At 43.0% G+C, this 10,409-nt stretch overlaps 1 protein-coding gene across 1 annotated transcript; it reads right to left on the reverse strand.

Annotated features, from left to right (window-relative positions):
- Positions 1 to 229: 229 nt before the first annotated feature.
- Positions 230 to 9,215, reverse strand: LOC131930239 (uncharacterized). The gene is made up of 7 exons (XM_059286650.1): positions 9,136 to 9,215; positions 8,376 to 8,641; positions 6,858 to 7,031; positions 5,502 to 5,679; positions 3,951 to 4,103; positions 3,039 to 3,157; positions 230 to 1,861 (listed from the first exon to the last, which is right to left on the reverse strand). The coding sequence occupies exons 2-7, from the start codon at positions 8,552 to 8,554 to the stop codon at positions 760 to 762; spliced, it is 1,905 nt and encodes a 634-aa protein (XP_059142633.1). The 5' UTR covers positions 8,555 to 8,641; positions 9,136 to 9,215; the 3' UTR covers positions 230 to 759.
- Between the last annotated feature and the right edge of the window lie 1,194 nt (positions 9,216 to 10,409).

A 10,409-nucleotide genomic window follows, 5' to 3' on the forward strand; every position in this document is an offset into this window, starting at 1 on the left:
AACAGAAATGTTTACGACTCTCCGTCTACACCAATGTTGAAGCAGTTAACGTATTTATTCAGTAAATAACACTTTAGTTGTGAGAAATCAGTATTTTTAATCCGAAAGATTAGGGATTAGGGATTAATAAATGAAAAAATAATGTAACACTTGAAATTAAGATGAAAGAAAAAATTGAAATCGTGAAAGAAAAAAAATCAAGCGTACGTGTTATTTTTATAAATTTTTTATTATAAAATAATGTCAAATGTAAAAGATGAAATAATCTAAGAGCGTAAGTATAAAACGATTACGACATTCGTTGTTTCCTTTCATTCTTCACTGCGTACATCGGACTCGCTCTTCTGGGCGGTACCAGTCCACAAAATCTATTGTACCGTTGGTCAAATCTACACATTCTATTGTACCGTTGATCCAAACTATAATATCTATTATACTGTTGGTCCAAACTAAAATATCTATTATACTGTTGGTCCAAACTAAAATATCTATTATACTGTTGGTCCAAGCTACAAAATCAACTGCACCGTTAGTCCAATCTACAAAATCAACAATACTTTTAGTCCAATCTACCAAAACAGTCCCATTGCTGTTCCAAATGACCAAATGAGTTGTGTTGTTGATACGATCTATCACATCAGCTTTATGGTTCGTCCAAGTTATCTTATTGACATGCACCCACACCACCAAGTCATCCATTAACTAATTAAACTCGTGTTAGTTTATTAGACCACTGCATGTCCAGCCATCTTCTGTGTTCTACGTCAGTGTAAGCTGTTCTGTCTGTAAACTATTTCTACGTCTGATGTCGACATTGGCCAAAATGTCCAGGTAATGGAGCTTGATGTATTTCCTGCTCATGGTGTAGCTGGGTGGGTGTCTGGGCTTGGCCAGGGGGGCCGGGGGTTTCTTGAGACTCTTGCACTCTCTCAGTGGGGGTTTCTCTAGGAAAATTGACCTCTGACGGTGGAGCTGGTTCAACCTTGACCTTCTCCACCAGTCGATGGTCTTGACCTCCTGTTGGCTGCACCTCTGGAGCAGAATCTCCGGCTTGGTGTACAGCATGTCTTCGATCTCCCTCTTCCGGCGCTTGATAAGGTCGTACATTTTGATCCTTTCAGCTCTTGTGGGTTCATGTACATCTGGGCAGGTCGTTTCATGGACGATCTTATCCTCTCCAGCTCTGGCTTTATTGCGGAGTCTTTGGGCCAGCCTCTCTTCTAGCTCTCTCCTTACCTGTTCAACCATTGTCTTGTCGAACTCAGTGGTAGAGATGGACAGGGGTTTCATTTTGCTGTCCATCTTATCCATTGTATCATCTGTGTCTGTATCTGTATCTGAGGCCGGCTCTCTGGGAGGTTGTTTAATTGGCCGTCTCGTATTGGTAGATCTAATTTTAGATTTGTTTTCACTTTTATCCTTCAGTACTCTGCGATTCTCCCGCCTTTCTACATGTTTGATCATCGACTTAGCGGAGTGTACTGAAGCGGAACTTTCTTTGCTTGCCGTCGCTCCAACTTTCCCCGTCATGCTAGTCCTTGACGGATCTAGTGGTGGCAGAAAGCTCTTTTTCCTGACCTTGGGCTGTGACCTTCTGACCTGTGGCTGCGACCCTGCCGTCCCTTGAGCCATCTGGTGGCTCTCGTTGGCATCCCCTGGCTCGTTGTCTGAGGAACTCGAGTCAGTGCCGATCCTCAGTTGCACCGACTCCAGCTCCTTCTCTCTCTTGGACTTCTTCACCTGAGTACCCACCTTCATGGTCTCTTCCTTCACGAACCGAATGACGTCAATGCAGGCTAGTATCCTGGCCTCGATGTGCTCAAGCTGAACGTACGGGTCGCTGTCTGTGGGTTCTAGACCTCTGCTCAACACAATAATTGATATCATCATTTCATCTTTCATACAAATGTTGAACATACGTTTACTTAACTTTAATTATTTGGTAAAAGGAAGTACTAACTCTTGTAATGTTAAAAAGGTATTTATAAGTGAAGATATTTTTTAAATGAACTATTTCTTTTACCAACCCTATCTTTAGACCGATGTTTCTGTAACTACAGTATGTGAAATGCAGAGGCGTAGCAATGGGGGGTGGGGCGGGGGTTGCGGACCGCACCGGGTGACACCATTTAGGGGGGTGACACCAAGGCAAAAAGTAGCAAAATTTATAGAAAAAAATGATAATTCCACTTAATTAAGTGATTGATTCGAGTGTTAAATAGTGTTTTAAGAGGTGCAAATCGAAAGTTAAAAGCTTGTTCCCGGGAAGGGTCGCTACGCCTCTGGGGCTTGACACCATTAAGTGCCGCACCGGGTTACACCCGACCTCGCTAAGCCACTGGTGAAATGTTTCCTGTAGTCAACATCTTTCGTTGGCCAACATCTTTATGAGGCCAACAACTTTCTGTGGCCAACATCTTTATGTGGCCAACATCTTTCTGTGGCCAACATCTTTCTGTAGCTAACATCTTTATGAGGCCAACATCTTTCTGTGGCCAACATCTTTATGAGGCCAACATCTTTCTGTGGCCAACATCTTTCTGTGGCCAACATCTTTCTGTAGCCAACATCTTTATGAGGCCAACATCTTTCTGTAGCCAACATCTTTATGAGGCCAACATCTTTCTGTGGCCAACATCTTTATGAGGCCAACATCTTTCTGTGGCCAACATCTTTATGTGGCCAACATCTTTATGAGGCCAACATCTTTCTGTGGCCAACATCTTCCTGTAGCCAACATCTTTCTGTGGCCAACATCTTTCTGTGGCCAACATCTTTATGAGGCCAACATCTTTCTGTGGCCAACATCTTTATGTGGCCAACATCTTTATGAGGCCAACATCTTTCTGTGGCCAACATCTTCCTGTAGCCAACATCTTTCTGTGGCCAACATTTATTACTGAGCCCCAGTGGTTATAAACTGTTTCAGTGCCCCCCCCCCCTCATCTCCGGGTATTTATTGCCCAGTCAGCTGCTATCACTACATTTAACAGGATTCAAACTCGGGACTTAAAGATTTAGAAAGTGGACTAAAGTACCTGTAGTTCATCAAAGCAACGTAGGACCGATGTATCGAATTCTTGATCCTGTAGATCTCCATCTCTGTACCCGTCGAGTGATCGATTCGATCGCTCAGTTCGTATTCCAGGTGATTGATCTGAAAAATTCAATCATTTTTCACACAATCAGGTGGTGGGGAATGAATTCTTAGTGTAATGTTTGTGACAGAAGTTTTCTTGCCTAGTATAAGCTGTATAAGCTGATGTTGTCTAAATAACGTTGGTGGTAAAACGTGATATTGCCGAGATAATATGCGTTGTAAGATGAAAAATTAACTAAATGTAAAATAAAAGATTGCCTAGACAACTAAGTGTAAAATAAACAATAGCCTAGAAAACGTGATGTAAAATAAAAGATAGCCTATAGAACTTAGTCTAAAATAAAAGATAGCCTATAGAACTTAGTCTAAAATATAAGATAGTCTATAGAACTGAGTCTAAAATGAAAGATAGCCTAGAAAACGTGATGTAAAATAAAAGATAGCCTATAGAACTTAGTCTAAAATAAAAGATAGCCTATAGAACTTAGTGTAAAATAAAAGATAGCCTATAGAACTTAGTCTAAAATATAAGATAGTCTATAGAACTGAGTCTAAAATGAAAGATAGCCTAGAAAACGTGATGTAAAATAAAAGATAGCCTATAGAACTTAGTCTAAAATAAAAGATAGCCTATAGAACTTAGTGTAAAATAAAAGATAGCCTATAGAACTTAGTCTAAAATATAAGATAGTCTATAGAACTGAGTCTAAAATGAAAGATAGCCTAGAAAACGTAATGTAAAATAAAAGATAGCCTATAGAACTTAGTCTAAAATATAAGATAGTCTATAGAACTTAGTCTAAAATGAAAGATAGTCTAGAAAACGTGATGTAAAATAAGTCGAGCGTGCCCTGATGGTGAGTATCTTGAGCTTCATGTGCAGGTCCGACATCTCGTTGTGCATGAGCATGTTCCTGTGGTCGGTCTCCGTGCGGATATCACTCAACCGTTCTTGGAGTTTGTTCATCATTGTCGCCCTCGCATCGTACTCGCCATACAGTTCCTGTGTTGGACACAGATGGGGGTCAGACGGTTGGACACACCACATATTAGGTCAGTTAGTTGGACACACGACACATAAGGTCTTTTAGTTAGACACACGAAAGATGGGGGTCAGACAGTTGGACACACCACACATAAGGTCAGTTAGTTGGACACACCACACATTAGGTCAGTTAGTTGGACACAGGACAAAAAAAGGTCAGTTTGTTGAAGTCAGTGAGGTGGAAACAGCCAAATGTGTTAAATTAGATAGGGTTAAGTGCTACCATTAAAGATCTGGTTAAGTGCTACCATTAAAGATCTGGTTAAGTGCTACCATTAAAGATCTGGTTAAGTGCTACCATTAAAGATCTGGTTAAGTGCTACCATTAAAGACCTGGTTAAGTGCTACCATTACTTTGAAGACCTGGTTAAGAGCTACCATTAAAGACCTTGTTAAGTGCTACCATTAAAGACGTGGTTAAGTGCTACCCTTGCCTTGAAGACCTGGTTAAGTGCTACCATTAAAGACGTGGTTAAGTGCTACCCTTACCTTGAAGACCTGGTTAAGTGCTACCATTACAAGACCTGGCTAAGTGCTACCATTAAAGACGTGGCTAAGTGCTACCATTAAAGACGTGGTTAAGTGCTACCCTTACCTTGAAGACCTGGTTAAGTGCTAACCTTACCTTGAAGACCTGGTTAAGTGCTACCCTTACCTTGAAGACGTGGTTAACTGCTACCATTAAATACCTGGTTAAGTGCTACCATTAAAGACCTGGTTCTACCCTTACCTTAAAGACCTGGTTAAGTGCTACCATTAAAGACCTGGTTAAGTGCTACCCTTACTTTGAAGACCTAGTTAAGTGCTACCATTAAAGACCTTGTTAAGTGCTACCATTAAAGACGTGGTTAAGTGCTACCCTTGCCTTGAAGACCTGGTTAAGTGCTACCATTAAAGACCTGGTTAAGTGCTACCATTAAAGACGTGGTTAAGTGCTACCCTTACCTTGAAGACCTGGTTAAGTGCTACCATTACAAGACCTGGCTAAGTGCTACCATTAAAGACGTGGCTAAGTGCTACCATTAAAGACGTGGTTAAGTGCTACCCTTACCTTGAAGACCTGGTTAAGTGCTAACCTTACCTTGAAGACCTGGTTAAGTGCTACCATTACCTTGAAGACGTGGTTAACTGCTACCATTAAAGACCTGGTTAAGTGCTACCATTAAAGACCTGGTTCTACCCTTACCTTAAAGACGTGGTTAACCGCTACCATTAAAGACGTGGTTAAGTGCTACCCTCACATTGAAGACGTGGTTAAGTGCTACCCTTACCTTGAAGACGTGGTTTACTGCTACCATTAAAGACGTGGTTAAGTGCTACCCTCACCTTGAAGACGTGGTTAAGTGCTACCCTTACCTTGAAGACGTGGTTAAGTGCCGCGTATCTGTCCAGTAATTGTCCAGGCTGAAGATAGCCCATCAGCTCACAGCACTGGACCAGGAAAGTCTTGTAGTGGTCGTACTGTTTGATCTTCTCCTCTAGCACAGTCTTGTAGAACGTTATGCGCATGAAGAGTCCACCTAGCTGCTCAACTCTGAGGGGTTGGAGGTTGGAGGTTTAAGGTGAAGGTTGGAGGTTGGAGGTTTAAGGTGAAGGTTGGAGGTTTTAGGTGAAGGTTTAGGTTTGAGGTTTAAGGTGAAGGTTGGAGGTTTAAGTTGGAGGTTTAGGTTGGAGGTTTAAGGTGAAGGTTTAGGTTGGAGGTTTAAGGTGAAGGTTTAGGTTGGAGGTTTAGGTTGAAGGTTTAGGTTGGAGGTTTAAGGTGAAGGTTTAGGTTGGAGGTTTAAGGTGAAGGTTGGAGGTTTTAGGTGAAGGTTTAGGTTTGAGGTTTAAGGTGAAGGTTGGAGGTTTAAGTTGGAGGTTTAGGTTGGAGGTTTAAGGTGAAGGTTTAGGTTGGAGGTTTAAGGTGAAGGTTTAGGTTGGAGGTTTAGGTTGAAGGTTTAGGTTGGAGGTTTAAGGTGAAGGTTTAGGTTGGAGGTTTAAGGTGAAGGTTTAGGTTGGAGGTTTAAGTTGGAGGTTTAGGTTGGAGGTTTAAGGTGAAGGTTTAGGTTGGAGGTTTAAGGTGAAGGTTTAGCTTGGAGGTTTAAGTTTGAGGTTTAAGTTTGAGGTTTAAGTTCAAGGTTTAGGTTGGAGGTTTAAGTTGGAGGTTTAGGTTGGAGGTTTAAGTTGGAGGTTTAGGTTGGAGGTTTAAGTTGAAGGTTTAGGTTGGAGGTTTAAGTTGGAGGTTTAGGTTGGAGGTTTAAGGTGAAGATTAAGGTTGGAGGTTTAAGTTGAAGGTTTATTTTGGATGTTTATATCAAAAATGTTTAGATTGTATGTTTAGATCGGAGGTTTAGGTTGGAGGTTTAAGTTCAAGATTTGGGTTTAGAGGTTTAAGTTGGATGTTGAGATTGGAGATCCTACCGTCCCCCCGAAATGAAATTTATATAGAAAATATATACTTTTAACAGTGTCCGCCCCCCCCCCCCGAAGAAAGTCTACCGCCCCCTCCCCGAAAATTTCAAGTTCCCCCCCCCCCCCCCCCGGAGAAAAAAAGTCTGCAAGAAACACTGTATGTTGGATGTTGAGATTGGAGGTTAAGGTTTTAAATTGGATGCTTGTGTTCACTGCTTAAGTTTGATATTTGGAGACGATGTTTTCGGTACTGCTTTACAGCTAAATGTCCATTCGGCCTTTAAAACTGTAGAACAGTGGAAAAAATCGTCTATAAAAAACCTGGACTCCAGGCTGATGTTGGTGGAGCGTGTGAAGATCAGTCCCAGGAGTTGTCGTTCGTTCTTCTTGCTGTCGTCCTCTATCTGGTCGTTCATGTCGACGATCTCCTGCAGGAAACTTTTGGTGGCGTTCTCCACCACATCCCAGCGGGACCTCAGGGATGCTGTCAGGGATCTGTGGAGTTTAATGGGGTGGTGGGGGTCGACATGGAACAACGACACTCAACAAAACTAAACCGTCTAAGTCTTCTTCTTCTTCTTCTTCGTTCTTAATTATTAGTGTTGAAGGGGATCGAGATTTATCTGCCGGTGGGGTTGAACTCGAGACTGTTCGAATTTATCAACCATGAGCTTTTTGCCGACTCGACCACGCCTCCAACACAATTAAGCGTTACGTGTCAACTGGTTATGCGCCATTGAGGCCATTGACTCCGATTTCAGCCTGCTTTTCTTTTTTGGATTTGCTTCCATAGCCTTTGTCCAACCAAGAACAAACTACAAGGCAGCAGTTGTTTAATTTTGGAGTTGTCTCTCCTAGAAGAGTGGCTGTCCCCAGCTAACGAGCCTCATCTGCCCGGGGGTTCGAACTCGAGACTTTACGGTTTAGCAACCATGAGCTTTACCGACTCGACCACGCCGACCCACCCGTCTAAGTGAAACTCAGATAAATTTTGTACATTAACCAGACACCAGACAACTACCTGTACATTAACCAGACACCAGACAACTACCTGTACATTAACCAGACGACTACCTGTACATTAACCAGACGACTACCTGTACATTAACCAGACGACTACCTGTACATTAACCAGACGACTACCTGTACATTAACCAGACACCAGACAACTACCTGTACATTAACCAGGCGACTACCTGTACATTAACCAGACGACTACCTGTACATTAACCAGACGACTACCTGTACATTAACCAGACGACTACCTGTACATTAACCAGACACCAGACAACTACCTGTACATTAACCAGTCACCAGACGACTACCTGTACATTAACCAGACACCAGACGACTACCTGTACATTAACCAGTCACTAGACGACTACCTGTACATTAACCAGACGACTACCTGTACATTAACCAGACGACTACCTGTACATTAACCAGACACCAGATGACTACCTGTACATTAACCAGACGACTACCTGTACATTAACCAGACGACTACCTGTACATTAACCAGACACCAGACGACTACCTGTACATTAACCAGACGACTACCTGTACATTAACCAGACACCAGACGACTACCTGTACATTAACCAGACACCAGACAACTACCTGTACATTAACCAGACGATTACCTGTACATTAACCAGACGACTACCTGTACATTAACCAGACACCAGACGACTACCTGTACATTAACCAGACGACTACCTGTACATTAACCAGACACTAGACGACTACCTGTACATTAACCAGTCACTAGACGACTACCTGTACATTAACCAGACACCAGACGACTACCTGTACATTAACCAGACACCAGACTACTACCTGTTGAAGTTGAAGCCCAGCCTCTCCTTCTCCTTCATGGAGAGGATCTCATCCCTGAGATTGATCTTGTAGCGTGTGGGCACGCCACTGTTGACGACCTTGCACGCGATGGCCTTGAGCCGTGCGTTGTCTTTCCCAACCGTCGAGTCGTATGTCTGGAACTTTGGCGTCCTTGACATCTTGCTGGTTCACTTCCGTCTAGACGTCTGCTGTGTTTAAATCCTGGTGTGTGGGTGGTCGGGTGAGATGCTAGCTGTCTACGTGAGCTACAGATGGAGGACAGGAAAAAAAAAATGTTAGAACGTTTGATGTTTGAGATTGATTACGCTGTGTGGAAAATAAGTTAGAAATCTTTTAAGGAGTTTTGTTTTCGATTTTTGTTTAAATTCAATTTCTTTGTTAATTAAATTTAGTCCAAAGTATTTTAAGTTCAGGCTTAATAAAACAGGGTAAAGGACGTATTTAAAGTTTTTACTCTGAAGGTAATAGATATTTGCTTAGAATGGCTTAGATAATGTAGGTATGGAAATAGTAAGTTTTTCTATATACTAAATCACTACTTTGGAATAGAAGTATAGATCTAGATTCTAGATATAGATCAAGATTACAAATAGTTAATAAATAAATTTTCAACACACAGAAAACTCTAAATATCCTAGATTTTGCAACACACATGAAATTACAAAGTTACAATTAAAGCACTAATCAGACAAGACGTTTGTCCACTAGATCTCCTAGTACAGTGGACTGGTTCACTTACTGATCCGTCTGTGTAGTCCGGAGAGAAGTTAGAAATGTCTGGAGGAAATCGTGCCATGGCGAGTTGTGTCGATAAGGCGGCGTTCAACATGGTGCGGAGTGGTGCTAGGTCTGCGACTACAACAGTGCGCGGTGGTGCTAGGTCTAGGACTACAACATGGTGCGGGGTGGTGCTAGGTCTGGGACTACAACATGGTGCTTGGTGGTGCTAGGTCTAGGACTACAACATGGTGCGGAGTGATGCTAGGTCTGGGACTACAACATGGTGCGGGGTGGTGCTAGGTCTGGGACTACAACATGGTGCGCGGTGGTGCTAGGTCTAGGACTACAACATAGTGCGGGGTGGTGCTAGGTCTAGGACTACAACATGGTGCGCGGTGGTGCTAGGTCTGGGACTACAACATGGTGCTAGGTCTGGGAGTACAACATGGTGCTAGGTCTGGGACTACAACATGGTGCGCGGTGGTGCTAGGTGTGGGACTACAACATGGTGCGGAGTGGTGCTAGGTCTGGGACTACAACATGGTGCGGGGTGGTGCTAGGTCTAGGACTACAACATGGTGCGGGGTGGTGCTAGGTCTGGGACTACAACATGGTGCGGGGTGGTGCTAGGTGTGGGACTACAACATGGTGCGCGGTGGTGCTAGGTCTGGGACTACAACATGGTGCGGAGTGGTGCTAGGTCTGGGACTACAACATGGTGCGGGGTGGTGCTAGGTGTGGGACTACAACATGGTGCGGGGTGGTGCTAGGTCTGGGACTACAACATGGTGCGGGGTGGTGCTAGGTCTGGGACTACAACATGGTGTTATGGGCTAGGTCTGGGACTACAACATGGTGCTAGGTCTGGGACTACAACAAGGTGCGGGGTGGTGTTAGGTGCTAGATACTGATGAGATTCTGTTATGTTCAACTCAACTCATCGTGTGAAGAGGTCAATGACAAAATTTGGTCACCGTGTCCAGTGAAGGGGTTGGTGAAAACTTCATCAACTAATTAAATACATCGGATAAACTTGAGAAAAGTTCGTTACATCGCTGTGTGAATGACGTCATATTATACTCTCACGAGAGCAGTACGTAAAAAGATATCAACTTCTTAAAACACAGTTTGTTAACTTCTGTGAGAAAACTCACAGTTGTAAGAGTGCTGATGACGTAGACCATTTTGTACTAGCTTCCTCGTAATGTCTGACTGTCTCAAGGGTCGAAACGAGCCAGCGAAACTTTGACCATTTCTAGCTAGCTTTAAGAAAAAAATAGCCTACGTTTAATT

Source organism: Physella acuta, unplaced genomic scaffold, assembly GCF_028476545.2.
Source record: "Physella acuta isolate Inbredline_101_S28 unplaced genomic scaffold, ASM2847654v3 ptg001743l, whole genome shotgun sequence".
Taxonomy (NCBI): domain Eukaryota; kingdom Metazoa; phylum Mollusca; class Gastropoda; family Physidae; genus Physella; species Physella acuta.